The following is a 19,862-nucleotide window of genomic DNA, read 5'->3' as shown; positions in this document are numbered from 1 at the left end:
CTGGTCAGAAATGGTGAGAAAGAAAGGAGGGTCACTCTGAAAAGAGCAAAAGTGGAGAAGTGTTACCAAACAGTATTTTGACGCCATTTTTTCTAGAGCCCTGAAGTCTTTGTTTACAAGGTAAGGAACAGTAACAAAATTCAAAGTAGGTAGAAATACGAAAATCAGTCAAAAAGCCCACCCAAAATTAAACTCTTAGAAAGTATATTAAGATGCCTAAATAAGTAATCAGACAGACACTATGTGGAAGATAAGCCTAAGCATTTTGTACTTCTCTAGGTACAAGCTACTCAGTCCTATTAAAGCCCATATAAATCTTGGAATTGTATCTAAGAGTTGGATGCAGTGTACCAAATAAACCACCCCCCTTTTTAACACCATAAGCCTGTGTTTATTTAACTATTTTTTGCAATTCTTTTTCTACCGCAAAATAGTCAAAGAAAAAAAAAACAACTTACGGTAACATTGGACACAAACTTGATCTAGAATAACTGAAAATTTGGGTGTCAGTGCTGGCAGTGGGTCAAGCTCAATTTTTTTCAGGTCTTCTGGACAATCCCTCTTTAAATGACCTTCCCGTTTGCACAAGGTACATACAACTGTAGGAGACTGAATGGACACAAAGCAAGACTGGTTTTAAAAACTATAATACTTAAATGAGTTTGAGCAACACTTTCATAGAACTGATAACAGAATGAAAGCAGTATGATTATGTTCTGATACAGCTTGCTTACCTTGCCCTTTGTAAAAGCTGATTTACTGAATTCATAAAAAAGTTCAGATTCTAAGCACTGCTCTATCACTGTGTTCTCTTCAAAAAGGCTTCCCTTCTCAGTAAGATCTTCTTGACTCAAATGGATCCTCAGAGGTCCGTCCACATTTTTTTTGAAATGTTTGTTCTCATATTTATTTAGGATGGAAAAATCTTCCTCCTCTGACAGTGCATCATCGTCTCCAGATCCAGTGTATGTGTCACCCAGTTCATCTCCAGCTCTTATCATAATACCACATTCTCTCTGGTTTAGATGACTTGGTTCTCCTTCCTCTTCCTCCTTTTTATCCCAGTTAATCATCTGGGATATTTGTGTCTGTGCTGAACGTTGGAATTTCTCTGGGGATTCATCCAGTTCATCAGTACCTTCAGTGCTCTCCTCATCAATGTCAATCTTGTCATCCATTATACCACTGCACTCTAAGCCAAACTCATCACTCTCTGTAAGTGCAGAATTTTGAAAACCTTCTAAATCTGAAGTGCTACATGTCTCTATGTCATGCTCACTCACTGTGACAGGGAGATCTCCACTATCACTGTCTTCACCTATTCCATGCTCACTAGCCAAGATACTAGTCCATCTTTTTTGGTGTTCATGGTCATCTTCCTCCTCTTCCTCCTCTTCATTTCCACTCTCTGACTCTTCACAAATTGGTTTAAAATCCTCATTATCTCCAGAAATAAATTCCTCAATTATACAGTCTGAATCTTCATGGGCAATTCCCAAATGACTTATATCAACAGCCAGTTCTTCTTCTGTGAGACATTCTGAGCCATCACATAGTTTTGAAGGACCAGCTGTATGTACCTGGGTCATACTTGTGGTCTCTGTTATGCAGTCTTCCACTACTGCTGTGTTTGTTCTACCATCCAAGTTCTGCAACTCAGAATTTTCATGCTTTACAGCATTTTTTCCATGGTCTAGCATTTGGGATTTCTCCTCACCGGCATTTGGAGGGGACTTCTTGCTCAATTTTGCACTTTTTTTGTGAGGCAAGGCAAAGTACTTGTAAGTTGCTCTCAGGCAGTGAAGAATATACTCATACACTAGCTGGCTGTTCAGAGTTCTTGCCACATTCCTTTTGACTGAATATGGGTCTAGTAGAAAGAAGAAGTGAGCCAGCAGTGCAGCAGTTAACTTTTTTTAAAAAAAATACACTTAACATTCTTACAAAATTTGAATATACTACTGTTAGTTACTCTAAAACATTGTGTAGGGACATAATATCTATTAATTGCACTGAAGACTATTTTTAAATCCATTTAATTGCTTTTGATAACACTAAAAAAATACCCAAGAGAAATATTACTTAAATTGATATTTTTTTTCAAAACATATTCTACTATATTATTTGGAATCAAGTCCAATATTGAAAAATTCCATAGTAGTTATTACACCCAATGCCAATAGCCAAGACAGTACCCTAGAAAACTGAAGTAAGAGTTCTTTGAAGTTTGCTGATATATATACCTTCTACAGCAATGCGCTTTTTAGGCCAGTCCTTCAATTCACGAGACACTGTTTCTTTGAGTCGTATGCTAATAACCAAATCAGCCATATTGAACTCCAAGGCATAGAAACGAAGTAGTTCTAGCCATAGCTGACCAGCAGGTGCTGAACACTGCTGTCCTGAACCAAACACTAAGGGAACCTGTCAATTGCAGAAGAAAGGATGAAATAGTATTTAATGCACAGGTGTTTAGCTGTTGCACTTCCTCATATTTCACCTGTAGTGTAATATTACAAAATATATAGTTGCTTCTATAGTCTCGCAATTGCAATAAAAACTGCAATTAAGAAGTTGGAAGAGATAGTATCAACTCAGATTATAAAAATTCAAAATGAAAGACTGCAGCAATGGTAATGTACAGAAACAATGATTAATAAGAACTGCTTAATTAAGTCTTTGTGCCATAGTTTATAAATTTCCAAGAAAATATCACATCTAATCTAAAGGGACAGAAGAGGTGATATAGCCTATTTTTTAGCAGAACCCAGTAAGTATTGTTAACTGTCATAATAATATGCAATCATATAATAGTATGTTTCTTGCCAATTTGTTATAAAATAATTTGTAAGAACAGTTCAAAGCTAAGAGGAAATATTTCTCATATGCTTAGCTTTATTCAGAGATAAAATTGCTTCAAGTCTATAAGCTATATTCTCTTCTAACAGATTTAAACCCAGGATCTTATAAAAAATTTGGAAATGTCTCCTGCTAGCATCTTAGCATCAAGATGTAAGCATAGTAAACCTTGTATCAAGCGGTCATGCAATCTCTCCGTTCAGCTCACGGTTTTGCAACAAACACAAAACTAAAGTAGAAGAAGATTCTTTTTTCAAGAACAGCAATGATTGCTAGACTACTACAGAAGTAAATTAAATAGTTCAGACCTTGCCCCTTCTAGGGTAAGTTTCTTGTGGCAAATCAGGATCATCAGTTGGGTTATGCTCCCAAACCACAGAATCATTCTCAACTTCTTTCAGCTGGAAATTAGTTAATTTGTTTAATGAGAATCCTCCAATCTAAAGGAAACAGAAACATACAGCTAAACATCATGTGAACTTTAAATCTCACCCCCACCATAGTAGTAGGCCAAATTACTACTGAGTTCAAAAATAGCTGTTCCAGGCCTAGAATATGCCCTAATCTGCTTCTCTCTTCTTCCTATTCTTCTTTACAAAAAGCTTTCAGGAGTTTAGTGCTTCTCGAAGGGTGTTCATATGTATTGAACCTTGTCTTTGCACATAACACAAGCATAAATGTGTATTTTTTAATTATACAGCCATATAGTAGTATAGGGCATTTCTCTCATTCAGTGCAGAGTGTGGAGAGGCTTTGGGAATGAGTCAGTCACATACTGAAGGAAATTATTAACTGCAAGGCCCATGTAATTGGTTATGGAAACTGGAACATGCACACTAAATATAATAGGTGACTAAGAAGAAAAACGGGCATCATGAATATAACACCTGAACGATGTCCTAGAGAACTGGGTTCTGGATTTGTGCCTGTAATACAGTTTCTGATATTAAGATGCATTTCAGCTTCTACACCCAAGAAATACATGCGCTAAACCCCTAGTCTGATACTTCTGGCAGATATCACACCAGTGTGCTCCCCAACTATGGTCTACATTTTGAAGAATTAGATGTTAAAATCCAAGATGTTGTTTTAGGATGTAATATGTGAATTCACAGTTCTCATAACCCTGAAAAAAAGGCTGAAGAAATGACGAAGTACATTGCTATGAAATGCCTTACTTAATGCCCAGCTCTCCTTACTCACAAAAGGGGCAACAGAGCACTTAATTCCAGGACTAGGACTGTGAGTCACATGCTTACAGCCAAGCATACAAACATTAGGTGTAGTGTGGCTGCATTGCTCCTTTCTGAATTCCTGCAGAAATGTCTGGCTTATGGCTTGCTCAGAATAGCAAGAAGCTGACAGGTTACACACCACAAGTGATTGGTCCTCTCATTCATACTATTCAGTGTATTAATACATACCCATGATCCCAAATAGACAGGTAGAAAAGGCTCTTTCCTCTGTTGTAGGAAGAAAATAACCATTAAAGCAAACACATAAGGTGACAAGCCTCCCTCTTCAGGACGATCAACACAGCACAACTGTAAAAATAATGTGTCATTAAGGTCAATAAGTCATTAAGGTTTCAAGTGATACTGTGAAAAATACTCTTTTCATTACTGTTCAGAAGTCTGTCATATTAAGTACAGAAACTCAGACATCTTTAAGTTCTTATGAGATGGACTTTTTTGTGAAGGCTTGTGTATTTATTGGACTGATGTTACTACCATAGCATTTTCAGTGTAAGAACCATAGGATGCAGAGAGCATACAGCACATTTGCAAAGAATGACAACTCATTTTACATAGCTATAATAAAAGTAAAAAGTTTTTCAATCTTTTTCTCAAATCCTATTTTAATTGCAGGCACACAAAGTTTTGAAGCAAGCTATTTCAATTTGCAAGAGTTTTCATCTACATATAGCAACAAAGCAGCTTTTTCCTTTCATGTTTTTCATGATTGATTAAGTTTACAGGAAACTGGTAATTCCATTTCACATACATCCCTCTGACTTGTTTGGTAACAGAGCAGGATAGTTATGGTCTGCACAACACTGGCTGAAGCTCAAAATTCCACTTCTGAAGTTCAGTGGAACTTTTTAAAACACAAATGATAGTTGTATCACTTATAAAATTTACAAGTTATAAAAAAGATTATATATCCTTTTTCCAACTTTTCCTAAACCACACCTACAGTCTTACCAGCATAATATCAATGTTGATTCAATATTTACTTAAAGCTGGGGGAATCCAAATGAGACTTACCTTTGCCCAGTACCTGAAGGCAACCACTAAAGGTACTACAGTAGGTTCCAGTTTTCCAAGTGTAGCCAAATGGTTTGTTGTCAGACAAGCATTCTCATTCCTTGCACTCACTTTACAAATAAGGCCACTAAAACCCAAAAAGAACAAAGTAAAAGATCTTGAAGGTTTTGTAAGAACAGCCATAGGTCAGGTAACATCTCACAAAACTGTGTAGCAGAAGGCTGTAAGGAAAGACTTAACAGCCTCTCAAAGATACCGTATCTACATTAAAAGAAGAGTGGAAAACCAATTTTATTTATGGTTAGGTTTAAAAGATAGGCATCATAATTCTCTGTAAAAGTGTTTCCAAATACAATTTAAGTATTTGTTTCTAACCACATTAATTCACTGAACTAAAAAAGTTATAGTACCAACTTCCTTCATGAATCAAAACCATCTTCCCATACCATTCCCATAAGAAAACTAGTTTCTATGCTGTTTCCACAACACAAGAAATATTTTCAAATACTGAATGATCCAGGTAGCAGCAAATAACTGGTAAGTTTTCTGTATCACTGGCTGCTTATAGAATTTTTCATTTATCTTAAGTGATATCCATTAAATGGGCAAAATAAAACATCTTTCATTTGTTCTCAAAATACTAGTGACGCTAAGCAAGCTGATCTTGCCCTTACAGAAATCCATAATTTAATATGGTATCTACACTACCTATAAGGAAGGAAAGTTTCTGCATTAAGCAGTTATCCCAAATGGAAGGGTGGGTAAGGGTACATGCTGGAAGCCATAATGGTCGAAGGGATTGAGAAATACACAGCTGAGGACAGAACAACCCTTACCCTCTTATTCTAGGCTAGGAATGACTTGCCCATGAGTTAGTTTGTTTCAAGATCCATGGATATGTAATAATTTAGTACAGAAACGTCATTTTTCTGATGCTGGTACATATAATTTACATTGCTATATACTATTAGAACACACAAAGTGACAACCGAGACCTTTGCTTTTCTCTGCACACCACCACTGGTATTCTAGCATGGAAATCTGCATCAACTTCCGTAAAGGATTCTAGGTGGGAGAAAGAAAAAGAAGAAGCCACGTTAAGCATGGTGGTGACAAAAAATATGTTGAACTGGATGCAACTAGAGAAGTATAGCTAGAACCTCAACTTCTTAATATAATGACTAATTTTGAGACAAATAACAGTACATCTGATAAATTAATCCTGTCACTTTTAAAACAAGTTTTTCATGTGATGAGTATGGTCTATACTCTATGATAAGCACTGGTAAGAAAATACTCGAGAAAAAAGGAACTTCTCAAAATTCATATACACTGTATGTATAATTAAGTAGGTATATTTTGTTGAAGTGCTGGCTTCAGTAATCCAGGCATACAGACAGACCAATAACATCTATAAAAAAAAAAATTAGTGTAAGAGATGAAAGACACAGAACGTTATGTCAGTACTACACATAAAGAAAATATCGAAGTTTATTTTCCCTGGCAATCTAAAAATGCTCTGTGTAAGCACAGAACAGGCTTACTGGCACAATGTAATGTCTTCTTGCGATGCTTAATTTTTTATATTTTCCTCTTACTCTTTATATAGTATTCCAAATACAATTCAGCTACATTTTTATCTTAACTCTAAAAAGTAGAGATGCCACTGCAGTCTTCGCCAAACGAAGTTTACTGATCCAAACTGGCCTTTTTTTTTTTTTGAGGCCTTATTGTTTCACTCAGCCAGGTAGAAAGGAAACTATGAAACAATTTTAGATATTCAAGTCAGAAATCCTGAAATGACAAGGTCTTCTTGATGTTACCTAACCAGCTGAACACTTTGCTACTTTGAAAAACATCTTGTTTCTACCACTGGGGTACCTCAAACACCTAATGCTCTGTGCCTTTATCTTCTGACACACAGAAAAAGGCTTTGCATTAAATGTTAATTGCTTGCTTTCAAGACATGTTAGCGATCCTAACTTCTTATGGGATCTGGGTCTTCATTCTCCTAGTCTGGTTGAACAATAACCCCATTCTCAAAGACAATAATGGTCATTTGACCAGAGCAGAAGCAGCACATACAATGGGTGTGGGGGTGGCAATGAGAAAAATGTAGGTCAGTAAATATATGCACGTTTTATATACACGTTTGGAACCATACAGTCTGATTTCCCAACTGCAGGCATAAAGCAAGGCAAGAGAGTAATAAAGCTATTTTTTTGCAATCTGCATTTAAAAAGACAGAGTTTGCTTTCCATCTTTTCATTTTTTTTGCCTGCACGTGATTGAATTTGTTTAAGTGCATTCTTTTTTAAAGGTCTTAAACTTTACTTGCCTGTATTAATGCATAGAGTTGTATTCATTACCTGAAAAAAACCCATGTGTCTGTGTGCAGCCATCTGTACATGGTCTCACTGTACTAACGGGCATGTGCCCATAATTATACAAAGAGAGACCACAACCTGACAGTATGTTACCAAGTTTCTGATCACGTTAGAAGAACTTAGGCTACTTTCTGTACTATACATAGCTAATAGAGTAGTCTTGGGGAAGAAAGGCAGCACAGTCTACCTTAAGTTTAATGACATCTTCACTTATAATGTAGAAGAAAACCTTCCAATAGGAATTTCTCATATCAACACAAATGATGGGACTTCAATAATCATAAAACTGAATATCAAATAGTTCTGTCAATGTATTATTTCCTGCAGTATTTTTAAGTCTGACTTCTTTCTAAAAAAAGAAGAGCATGTGGTTTACCTGTTCAGAGTTGGAATTCAACAATACTAAGCAGTAACAGTTTAATGCAATCGAGAAAGCAGCAACTTTTTCTTACCACTGTTCTGGAGACTTTCTTGCACAAGCAGGAGAACATCTGGTTGAGTCATCTGTCAATACAAGTAATAAAGCTGTTTTCATAGCTGTCAAAGTGGTGATTTCCCACAATTAAAAACAATACAATTTAAAACATCGTCCATTAGGCCACTTTTGTTGTCTTCCAGAGAAGGCAGCAAGAAGGAAACAAAGTTACAGCATCTGAGAAAAAACTTCTTAGTCCTTGGCTATCCCTAAATTGTATCAAAAGAAACACAAACTGCTTATTTTTAAGAAAAACATAAAATCCTGAAGTAATTGTAAGTAACGCTATTTTTACCTCTATCACAGACTTTGTTGTGAGAAAAACACACCACCATAAATACTGTTTCACTGTGCTTAAATATGACTGCCTTCTGACAGTGGATCTACCTTATGTCAAAGATTGGAATCATAGCTTTGCTAAGTTATATGCACTTGAATAATTCTTTTTTTCTCTGCAACATTGCCATCTTTGTTTCTTAGAGGAAATGCAAAATTCTAACTAAGACTGCCAATTCAACTACAGCAGGAATAAGTTAGAGTACGGAATCAAAATTTCTTCACAGTCTTTCTTTTCCATGTTCAAGCACAAAGTTGTTATGCTAGTTGTTTCTATACAAATCAAGACTTTAAATTACTTCACATAGAAATGACATGATGGGTTCATGGCTGAAAAATAACCTAGCAATCGAACTCCAATGTGCATATATCGATACAGAAACAAGACCATGGAAGTGCTATTTATTCCAGATATAAGAGAAGCTAAATAATGACCTGCCTCATGGGACTTCTAGGAATACAGATGTTTGGAGTGTTTTTTTCAGAAGAAAGATTCAATAAAACAGAAAGCTGTATTGTACTGCCTGACCACTACTGCTGTATGAAGCCAGGAATATTATTTTAAGACCATTTTAATGTGCTAGCTCTGTTTTACCTTATGCATTTTCATAAAAAGTGCTACCACCACACTGCAAGTTATATTTAAACAATCATCTACATAAAGTTGCAAACATTCAAACCCATTTAGACCTACTTAATAAAAGGGTCTTACTTACATTGGCAGGAAACTGGATATCTATGTTTATGTCTGAAGTTTTGAAACCAAATCTGCTATAGGAGGAGCCATACAATCTTAATGAGCACTCTGTAACAAAAAGAATTATACTGCATTTACTCTATACCTGATTTTAAATGTGCAGTAGCTACTTCACACCATTGTCACTAGATCTTAAACCTACATCTAGTTTTGAGAACCACAGGAAATGAAGAAGGGTATTCTGACAGCACAGAACTGTGTTAGTAAATCCTGCCTTTCATGCTGTTGTTTGTAAAGGCTTTCATGAAGGTCAAATGCCCATGTCCTGTTCATCTTCACCTTTTACGACAGGTCCATTTGGGTCATGAGCACCATTGTAATTTAATTCTCTGATACAGGGTTATACTGTCACATGTCATTCAACAAACTAGAAACAAAATACACTGTTTTAGAACTTCGCTAGCCAAGATTTTCACTTTAAAAAACCCCAAACAGCTCATGAAGTTGGCATATCTAGCATCCAAAACAAATTGTAAATAATACCTGGCAATTTCTGATGCAGTAAATTTTCCATCACTGTTTTAATGCTGAGCCTTTCTTCTAGATCTTCCTTATTTAAGCCAAACTCCTGCACTACATTTTCAATAGCAACACCAATCGCTTGTATCTGGGAAGGTGTTGCAGGAGGCAGAGCAGTCAGCAGCTGTTCTTCTTGCTTTTCCTTTAAAGATAGTAAGACTGATGTTTTAATGATTTTCTTGAGTTGCTTAATGTGCTAGAATTAATGCCTGCAACTCAACACAAGTAACACCACCACAGGTTTTCCAGATAATGGAAGTCATTCGAAGCAAGAACACCGAGTATGACATTGTGACAGGTATAAAAAATCAGATATTCCAGGAGGCTTCAGTAATGTGTATATATATACATGTATTTGGAACATTAAAAAAAGTCACCAATTCTTTCATCATCTGTTTACTGGGAAACAGCAGGATTTAAAGAGGAAGAAACAGAACACCTACAGAAGACAAATAGTTATGTCCACTTCAAGGTGATTAAATAGAAGGTACAGAAGATATTTAATTAAAACAAGAAAGTAAAATTGAGATTATGCTGGAAGTTATTTTCATGTTATTGTTCAAAACAAACCTATTTTCCTTACAGATAAACAAGTCTGTAATACTGCACAGCTTCTTAACTTTTACACTATTTCTGAATTTACATCTTTACCCTAACATATGTATTATAATTTCTAATATGCTATACCAACTGTATTTGCTTATTGCTACCCCCTCATTGCTCTAGACTTGATCAAAACTCTTCAGTGTTGAAATAGGCCAATGAAATATACTCTAAGAAGAATACACAACTAGTCTACAAGAATTACAGAACAGCAAAACAGAAGAGTCAGTTGGAACAAATTTTTTATCATACTTCAGTCAACAGTAACCGAATATTACTGAGTTATCCTTTAAATGAGGACTTCTTTTAATAATAATAGGCATGAACAAGTACAAATTAAATACCGAAGCCGAGGGTGAAGCAAAGTCCTGGTCACGAGTTTACTCTTTCTACCACTATCACCAAGTAGTGGTATTTTTAATAAGATTCAAACACAGCAGAAACTAAATGAGTAATGATTTTAGAAGCAGTGCAGTTTCATTGTTATTAGTAGGGTAAGGACAGTTTCATAAATCTGCATTTTATATTTTTTCTTGTCCTTAACTCACCTTTAGGCTTTTCTTGTGTCTTTTCTCTTTAATATGCTTATGAGCAAAAGCCACAGACTCAATCAAAACATCACATAATTTGCAGGTGTATTTTGCTGATGGGTAGCTTCGAGGCTGCTAAAATAAAGATAGTAAAAAACCTCTAAAATACAGAAAGATATCACCTTCATTTCATTCAATACCTTTGCTAAGTTGAATGCGTAATACTCTGAAATCTAGAAATACTCACTTTAGCTTTCCTAACTTCACATATCAAATACAATGCCAGAAGAATGGTTGTATCGGGTCAGTCAAGCCCAAGGCCTTGTCTTTTACAGTAAAAAATACCCAGTGCCCATGAAAGAATATATTAACCGAACAAACATACAATAAAACTTTTTTTTGGTTCACTGCTTCAGTATCTAGTGATCTGATGATACTGCTAACTAAAGGAGCAGCCATTTCTTGTGCTTAAATTGCTGCCAAACTAAGATTTACCAGAGTAAAAAAACTCCAAAGGATAACCTGCCTTCTCTTGACAATTAGCAGCACCCACTTTGTACATTAAGTCAATTCTATAACTGGACTTCTTACTTACAGAAATTGCTCAAAGTGTACCCTCTATATTGTATTCACAGACAAAAGGAGAGGTCTATACAAGTAAAGACAGTGGCACCTTCTTCAGTCTATAAATGCTGTCTCGCTTCAATCGTTCTTCAGCTTGCTGCAACCCTAGAAGTTCTTTTGCCGACAGCACAGATTCATCTATGACTGGACCATCCACTTCATCTTGATCACACTCATCTTTTCTAGTTCTTCTCAGTCTTCTTGGTTTCCTAAACTTCATTTCTTATAAAGAGTCATGAGAGCAAATATGTCAAGTAACTTCAGGATACCACACAGCATTTTGATTTTTTTTCTTTAATTACCATTCCACTAATGTGGGAGCCTAAAGATACAAATCATCTTTCCTGCATGGTTTCATCATCTGTTCTGTGCAAGTCTAAAAATAGCAAAAGCATGTACTTGTGTCATAACCTAATACCTTTGTTTCAAACTACTAAAAAAACCACTAATCTGTCCTATTGAAGGCATTGATGTTATTTAGATAGCTTTGATAAACAATTCTTTTGGCAAAAATTTAAAACTAAAGGCAATAGGTTTTACTGCCTAGTTGAGACATACCTGCATGTCATTATAACGAACAGGTAGAATACATCCAAAGATTTCAGGATGCCTGGTCAGGCTTAGGTAGATGAACAAGCTAGAAAGTGAACTGATCTACAGACCACTATGAATATCACAGAATTGGTGAGTGTAGATCAATCTTAATGATTTGTAAGAGCTAACAGCACTATGATGTAGCACTGCCACATCTTAACTGACACAGAACAATTTATTATCACCAGCAGTAATTGTCTGTTAATGTCACTTGCCTTCCAATTAAATCAGAATATAGATCAGTATTGCCTTCACATTATTAAATAGACCCAGCCCTATTGGCTACACAAGTCAATAAATAACGAACTTGTTAAGTATCTTCAGACATTGCTTAATAAAACTGTAAAACTGGCAGAATAAACAGGCTTAGAAAGCTTGCATGTTTACAGCAACAGTTCTGGAACAAATTAATGTAAATATCACTTCTACTCTGCCATCATTTTGAAGCAGAAATTGCTACTGGTCCAAAGAATACCTGTAAAAATCACCTCAGGAATGAATATACACAGGACAGATTTTCACACATTACTTCAGGTCACACCTTACCTTTCACCTGAACAGCTATACAGGATGTCCAGATACATAGAATTTCCAAAGTTCCCTGCTTCCAAGAAAGTTTATGCAACTTCCTTAGGCTCCAAACCCCTTATTATAGCATGTTTTCATTTGTAATAATCACTTAGGAAAAAAAAAAATCAAAACTGCTTTACCAAATACATTTACAAAGTTTCTTTTCCATGACCACTATTTTTGTCTCTAGTAATTGGCAAAGGGAAACAACCTGGTTGTCTATTTTCAACCAGTTGTTGAAACCAGTTCAATGATCAACCTGCACGTGCTGGTGGTATAAACAGGACCAGGACAAGAATGTTACTATTTCTTTCAGCAGCAGCACAAGTTTATTCTGGAATAAACAGCACTAAGGTTTAATAGGTTGCAGGGACAGTACTCCAAAGGAAGCTCTGAAGAGCAGAAACAAGTCTGAGTTTCTGAGCTTTACATATCCCTTCCATGTTTCACACTATCCTGTTCAAAATCCTAAAACCAGCCACAGTTGTTTGACTACATTTTTACTGGTCAGTGTAGATAGAACTTGGAGAAAAGTGTGTATTAAATGAATATCTTTGTAGGAAAGCATGTGACAACTACCTACTAACCAATTATTTCTGTTAACACTAAGTAACTTAAAAATTACAAAGTGAATCAATACTTCCGATATTTAGTACTTACAGCACTGACAATCTAATTATAGGTTAATGACTAAATAAAGGCAAGTTAAATTTTAAGCTCCTGCAGAAAAATCAGTGTCTCGGAGATTCCGTAAACTTCCTTATGAGCTACAGTAAAAGGGCATAAAGGAAAGGGACAACTGCACAGACGATTTCAAGTAAAAGGAAATGCTAAAAGAAACATTTTCAGTAATTGTTTGCTACTTAACATAGAATTAGAGATTTTGAAGGGACCTCAAGAAGGCAAGCTATGCCATACCTGTGCTTTGCAGCAGGATGAAATAAACTTTGGTCAGCCCTGAGCAATGCTCACACAACCTGTTCTTACAGGCCTTCAGGTACCTACTACGTGAGCTGCCTAGACAACCTCTCCAGTACTTCCCTAGCTTTACCATTAAAAACTTTCCCTTTAATCCTCATCTGAACCTTTCTTGCTCAATTTTAGGCCCATTGCTTTGTGTCTCTGTGGTAGGTTGATCTTGGCTGGATGCCAGGTGACCACCAAGCCACTCTATCGGTCCCTTCCTCGGCAGAACAGGGTGGTGAGAAAATAAGATGGGGAAAAAACCCAGCTTGGTGGGTGAAGATAAAGGTAGTTTAATGAAGCAACAGCAAAAATTGTGCATGCAGAAGCAAAGGAAAACAAAAGATGTTATTCTCTACTTATCAGCAGGTCATGTTTAGCCACTTATATAGTGGTTGCTCTGGAAGACAAACATTGTAAATAATGAATGTCCTGCCTTCCTCCTCCTTTCTCTTAGCTTTTGTATCTGAGCAGACATCATATGGTATGGAATATCCTATTGCTCACTTTGGGTCAGCTGTCCTGGCTGTGCGTCCCCCCCAAGATCTTGCCCACCCCCAGCCTGCTGGTGGTGGTAGTAGAGGTTGGAGAGGCAGCCTTGATGCTGTGCAAGCACAGCTCAGCAGCAGCCAAAGCACTGGTGTGTTATCACCGCCTTTACAGCTATGGACACAAGCACAGCACTGAGGGCTGCTGTGGGGCTTAGCCAGACCCAACGCATCTTTCCAACAGATGAGGCTGTAAGCCAGATATCCTACTTTGTAATAACTTTTCCTTCTTTATTTTTACAGTTGACATTCCTCCTTAAACAATGGCATTTGCATGTGTCTTTTGTATTTCATGCTATACGTAGGTCATTTCTCCAATTGTGCAAAGTTACATTAATTGACCTTCCTGCTTTCCTGCATTCCATTCCTACCAGCTCCATAGCATCTTAAAATTTAAGAGCACACAATTAAAAACCATGCTGTCCACTCATCATCAGTGTAACAAACAGTAGAATTGAACAGAGCAGAATCCCCATAGATGCTTGCTCAATGCTTCCTATAATTTTGACAAAATCTCTGGTAAGCGTTTTCTGAGTATAATTATCTAATCATCTCTGCAAGTCTCTTGTATTAATTCTATCTAGAGAATTTTTCTCTAGTTTACTTACAGAACTGTCACACAACAGTGTCTAAAGTACTACAGTACTACTATTAGCAGTATCTACTAACTGCTTCTCCCATGTCTACAGGGGATTGATCACTATGTTAAAGAAATTATTTAGAAGGACTTGGCATACTTTTTTCTTGATAAAACTATGTTTACTGCTACTTATCTCTTTGCTGCCTTTCAAATACTTATAGCAGGTTACATTATTTGCTTGAGAATGGTTTCCCCAAGATTAAAGTTGCATACCATTTTTTAATTCCATTTTTAAGAGGCACTTGCCCTTTGCTATATGCCAGTAGCTCACTTCTGAATAAATTCGCAAGTATGCTTGCCAGTGGTTCCAAAAAACCTACTTCAGTGAGTTCCTGAAGTTTCACAGAAAAAAGTTCATTATAGCCAGCAAATTCAAGAACAAAACTTGTAAAAGCATTCTACTCTGTTCTCTCCTCATCTGAGGTTGAGCTTAAGTGTGCAACTTACTTCTAACAGTGAGAAACACTGGGCACCTGCTCACAGTTTACCTTTTTAGTGACAGCTAATATCAAGGGAAAGGACATTTAACTCCTGGATTTTCTGGCATCAACCAGCAATAACTTTACTTCTCAGCTGGGGGGTAGCCAGAGCAATACTGTCTTTGGTCCTCAGTCTGAACTAAAACAAGACAGACCTCTTGTTAACAGGCAGTTGTTCCATGTTAGCAGCACCTCATCTGCACCTTAGTCTTTCTTAGTTTGTCTAATTATTCTCTTCTTTAAAGTTTCCTCTTTCTGCTTTGATCTACTTACATTTCCTTCTAGTACTCGCATGCAATGAAGATCTTAGGACACTGATCACTTTATCCTCCTTTAGCCTGTTCTCCCTTGCATTTCAATACATAGGGCTTCTAGTCTCATTATTAGTAGCAATTGCCCATAGAGAAGTTCAATATGCATGGACAATTAGTTTTGTGGTACTGCTGTATTACTGTTGCTAGTACTAAGTTCTGGCAGTACCTATGGAGCATTCTTTTCAATCTTCATTAAGATACGTTGTTACAGACCTCACAACTCAAAAATCTTACCATGTTATCAACTTAACTGAAACACCCCTTACCAGCCTGACATATTCAGTCAAATTGTAGCTAGAAAACTGCAAACAGGGACACTACACAGATGTTGCAAACCTACTGACTCCTACCACTCATAAACTAACTTACAAAGGCAACAAAATTTATAAAGCAAGTTCTGTATCATTTGCTGTAACAACTTGTTTAGAGTGCTACAGTATAGTCAATAGTTTGCAATATGGACAGAACAAAAATGATTTTTTTTGCTTTAACAGTGAATCTTGAAATTTCACTTTTCAGTAACAGATAAAGCTACTTTACTGGACAGCTACGTAAAACCAAGCATGTTGATTACCAGAGTTTCCTTTCTGAGTGTCTGGCACGTCTTCACTCATTAAGTCTTCCTGAACTTGTCGTCTTACATTTCTGTTTCCTGCACCTTCAACTTCATGCAAAGAGTCCTTTCTTGTCCTGCTATGCATAGGAAACCAGGCAACAGATTTGTACTCTCTCCAACTGTCAGAAGTACCATGATGGTCATCAGATACCCACTTCTTCATTTGGTCTCTTTGGGTATCATTTGACTTTGACCCTTGACTGCAAGTCATGTTTTTGAGTGAATATGGGCTATTCAAAAAACTATGTAGCCCTCGCCTGGTACTGTTTCCGCAATAAACCGGTGTTCCCTTTTTCTTCTGCAGGCTAGTATCCTTTTTATTGCTACGTCCATTTCCGTATTCATCCATGACTTGGTAGACTTTCTGCAAGGGACTTCCTTTTAATTCTTCTTGATGTGGAATTTCCTGTTCTTTACCTTGTTTGGCAAAACAAGGTTTTGCAGCTTCTCCCATAGTTATTGCTGTTCAATTTAGCGATTCCACCTAGAAACTAAAAACTTTAAAAGTTGTATTTTAAAATTCATCAAGTGATAAACACTGGTTATTGTTTGTTATGGAAAACTCAACAATCAAAGCCCTAGTTCAGCATACCATAAAGGCAAGCAAGTCTTGGTTGAAAGCAAAATTTGCTCCAACCAAACTCAGCTAGGTTTCTTCTCTTAAAATGTCTAACACCTATGGGTGGATCACAAAATGCAGACACAGCCTATGTCTTTTTTGGACATTAAGGTGTCGCAGTTTAACCCCAGATGGCAACTTAGTACCATGCAGCCACTCACTCACCACTGCCCCCCCACCCCCAACCCCCTGCCAAGGGATGGGAAGAATAATTAGAAAAGATAAAACTGGAGGGTTCAGACAAGAACAGTTTAATAATTGAAATAAAAGAAAATAAATAAACCCCAATAATAATAATAATAGTAACAACAACAACTGTAATGAAAAGGAGGGAGAAGGGGAGAGGAAAAAAAATCCAAAGGGGAGAAGGGAAAAGACCAAGTGATGAACAATACAATTTGTTCACCTTCTGCTGGTCAATGCTCAGCCAGTCCTCAAGCAGCAATTGGTTGGCCTTGGCCAGCTCGCCCCGGTTTATATACTTAGCATGATGTTATGTTCTATCGAGTGGAATATCTCTTTGGCTAGTTTGGGTCAGCTGTGTCCCCTCCCAGCTTCTTGTGCCCCTCCAGCCCTCTCGCTGGCAAGGCCTGAGAAACCAAAAACTCCTTGACTTGGTATAGACATCAGCCAGCAACAACCAAAACCATCCGTGTGCCATCAACATTGTTCTCACACCAAATCAAAACCACAGCACCGTGCCTGCTACTAAGAAGAAAATTAACTCTGTGCCTGCTGAAACCGGGGCATAAGGACAAGTAACTATTCAAAGTCCACATCAGAGTCTCCACTCAGTATAGGAAAGCTTTGAAAGAATGACTGAGGGGACTCTGTAGTATGTAGAATATGTAGGAAGCAATAACAAGGATGGCCCCAAAACCGTTCTACATCATCTGAATGTTCCCCTTCCTGCACAGTAGACACCGTTCACCTTGTTAAGAATGAAAATTGTGATCAGAGATAGAGATGTAAAAGCTGAGTAGCAATCTGTCTGTCAGGCAAATATCATACAATGATTAAGAAACAATGCTGCACTCCCAGTGCACTCCGAATGTTTTACTTAGACCAGCATTCTGAGGTCTCATGTTACTCAGTATCAAGCACTCGTATTTCAAACTATTTTAGTATTCTCTTATTCTCCAAAAGATCTGGGGTACCAATGCGCCCCTCCTGCCCCAGTCACATCCATGTTCGTAGTGTAAAGCATTTCCAGGGAGCTGTAACTCCAATGTTAGCATAAACCCGTGTGGATTGTGAAAGGGGGGGTTAGCTGGAAGAATCCAGCTAAACACAAGTAAGCAGCAGCGGTCACAACACTGAATATCGTATGATCTAAATACAGCCACATACAACCAACCCAAAAAGGTTATCTCTTTCAAAAGGCATATCCGAGCTTAAGGGTGCAGTGAAGGCTGTAGGGCATTTACAAGAAGCACTTAAACTGCAGGAAATGCCCTTCTGTTGCCTTGAATATGCAAACAGGCTACCTGATTTTCTTAAAATCTCTTTTAAAGTTCTGCAAGCCCCAAAGGCACCCTCGGGGACCTCAGTGGCTGCTTTCTATAGGCTTGAGGCTTTTGGTGTTTATGGCCCACTTAAGGAGAAGAGGTTTTCTGCTCTTGCAGGGGTGACAAAGCAGGCAGGGCTCCTGTCCTGAAGACCGAGTTCAGGAGCCCGAACGCCGCACGGCCGTGGCACCGCAGCGTTCCGGCCGAGCCGAAAGAAGTTTCAAACGCTCAGAGTGAACTTGCTTCCTATTCCAGGAGGGAAACTTCGTCAAACCCGAGTCTCAGAGCAGCCTAAGCCCAGCCCGTTCCAGAGCCGCTCCCGGACGCGGCGCCCCCGGCCCGCCACCACCCGGGCTGCGACAGGCGCCCCGCGGGGCTCCCGGCGGCGGGGGGCTCTGCCTGGCGGGGAATGCCTGCGGCAGCGGCGGGACCCCGCACGGCGCCCTGCGGCACCCCGAGGGTCCGCAGCGCCGGCCAACGCGCCGGCGGGACCCCCGCGGCGGCGTGACGGCACCCGCCTCCGTCACCGCCGCGCAGGAAACGCGCTGCCCGGGCCGGGGCTGCCCTGCTCCCACGCGGCAGCGCCCGGCCCCCTCCTTCGGCGCTCGCCCCGGCTGACGGAGGCCCCCGCCCCGCTCCCGCCTCCCCCCGCACTATCCCTAGGGAACGGCCTAGGGAAGGGCAGCCAGGCGGCCGCTGCAGGGCCGCGGCCCGGACTGCGGCACACCAGCCCCCCGCCCCGCGCAGCCCGACAGCCCGCGGGCGCAGGAGCGGGCGGGCCGCGATCCAGGCCCAGGCGAAGGGGGGAGGACGCCGGGGAGCGCCGCCGGCTGCCGGGGACAGGCTCGCCTGGCCCCCACCTGCCGAGAGAAGGGCACTCACCGGCTGCCGAAGGCCCGCCTGCCACCGTCACCCGGCCATTGTGCGGCGGCGGAAACGACTCCGATCCCTTCGCTCGGCCGATCCGCCCGGGTCTTCCGGCAGCCGGAGCGCGGCCCCGCCCGCCGCCGGGGCGTGGTGGGCCCGGCCCGGCCTTCGTGACCGGCGGGGGAAGCCTCATGCCGGGGCTGGCCGGGCGGGAGGGGCCCGAGCCGGCGTCCGCCCGCGGGGAGCGGGGCCCGCAGCAGCCCCATCCCCAGCGCGGGTCGGCGGGCAGGCGGGCTGCCGGCGGTGGGGGCGTGATGCCGCGGCCGGCCCTGCCAGCGCGGGTCCCTCGGGGGGTGCGGGAAGCGCCTCGCCGTAGCTGGGAGAACGCGGCGAGCAGCGTCCCGTGGAGCCCGGCTACGCTGGTGAGGCTGCTTCGTGCGCTGCGGCCCTCCCGGGAGCGCAGCGGTGAACGCACGGGTTCGGCGTGAGCGATGGCGGAGGCGGCGCGGCGCGGTGCGAGCGGCTGCTGCGGAGCGACCCTCGCCCGCCCCGCCCGCTGGGGCGCCGCTGGGTGCCGGGCCCAGCCCCGTGTCACACCAGCCGCCCCGGTGGAAGCGGCTAACTAACGTTCAGAGCAATTGATTCACCATAGACAAGCACACGAATTACAGCAAGTGGGAAAAGGCGGGGCAGGTGGGGAAGCAGACACAGACCTGGCTTCCTCTAGAGGAAAAGCTTGTACTCCTCTTACTATTGGATTAAGTAACCAGTGTATTTTGTGAATACT

The 19,862-nt window shown here is 40.1% G+C and overlaps 1 protein-coding gene across 6 annotated transcripts in view; it reads right to left on the bottom strand.

Annotated features, from left to right (window-relative positions):
• Positions 1–19,188, bottom strand: part of TUT7 (terminal uridylyl transferase 7) — a 42,409-nt gene extending 23,221 nt beyond the window's left edge. For 2 of the 6 annotated variants that reach the window (XR_003555874.2, XM_013301801.3), the window contains exons 1-13: positions 16,040–18,364; positions 11,407–11,579; positions 10,752–10,868; positions 9,565–9,742; positions 9,041–9,129; positions 7,966–8,017; positions 6,122–6,191; positions 5,127–5,253; positions 4,284–4,403; positions 3,168–3,299; positions 2,244–2,424; positions 735–1,870; positions 459–609 (exon numbers count right to left, since the gene is read on the bottom strand). Coding sequence is in view for 5 of the 6 variants with exons in the window: in XM_013301801.3 (XP_013157255.1) it covers positions 459–609; positions 735–1,870; positions 2,244–2,424; positions 3,168–3,299; positions 4,284–4,403; positions 5,127–5,253; positions 6,122–6,191; positions 7,966–8,017; positions 9,041–9,129; positions 9,565–9,742; positions 10,752–10,868; positions 11,407–11,579; positions 16,040–16,535 (3,022 nt within the window). In the remaining variant the exon portion in view is untranslated. Of the gene's footprint in view, positions 1–458; positions 610–734; positions 1,871–2,243; positions 2,425–3,167; positions 3,300–4,283; positions 4,404–5,126; positions 5,254–6,121; positions 6,192–7,965; positions 8,018–9,040; positions 9,130–9,564; positions 9,743–10,751; positions 10,869–11,406; positions 11,580–12,497; positions 12,630–16,039; positions 18,365–19,090 lie in introns of those variants that run through there. The other 4 variants (XM_055790278.1, XM_055790279.1, XM_055790281.1 and 1 more) reach the window with 4 other exon arrangements.
• Positions 19,189–19,862: the final 674 nt, after the last annotated feature.

This window comes from Falco peregrinus, chromosome Z (genome assembly GCF_023634155.1).
Source record: "Falco peregrinus isolate bFalPer1 chromosome Z, bFalPer1.pri, whole genome shotgun sequence".
Lineage (NCBI taxonomy): Eukaryota > Metazoa > Chordata > Aves > Falconiformes > Falconidae > Falco > Falco peregrinus.
Note: the sequence above shows the minus strand (reverse complement) of the source record. Positions and strands in the feature narration are given on the sequence as shown.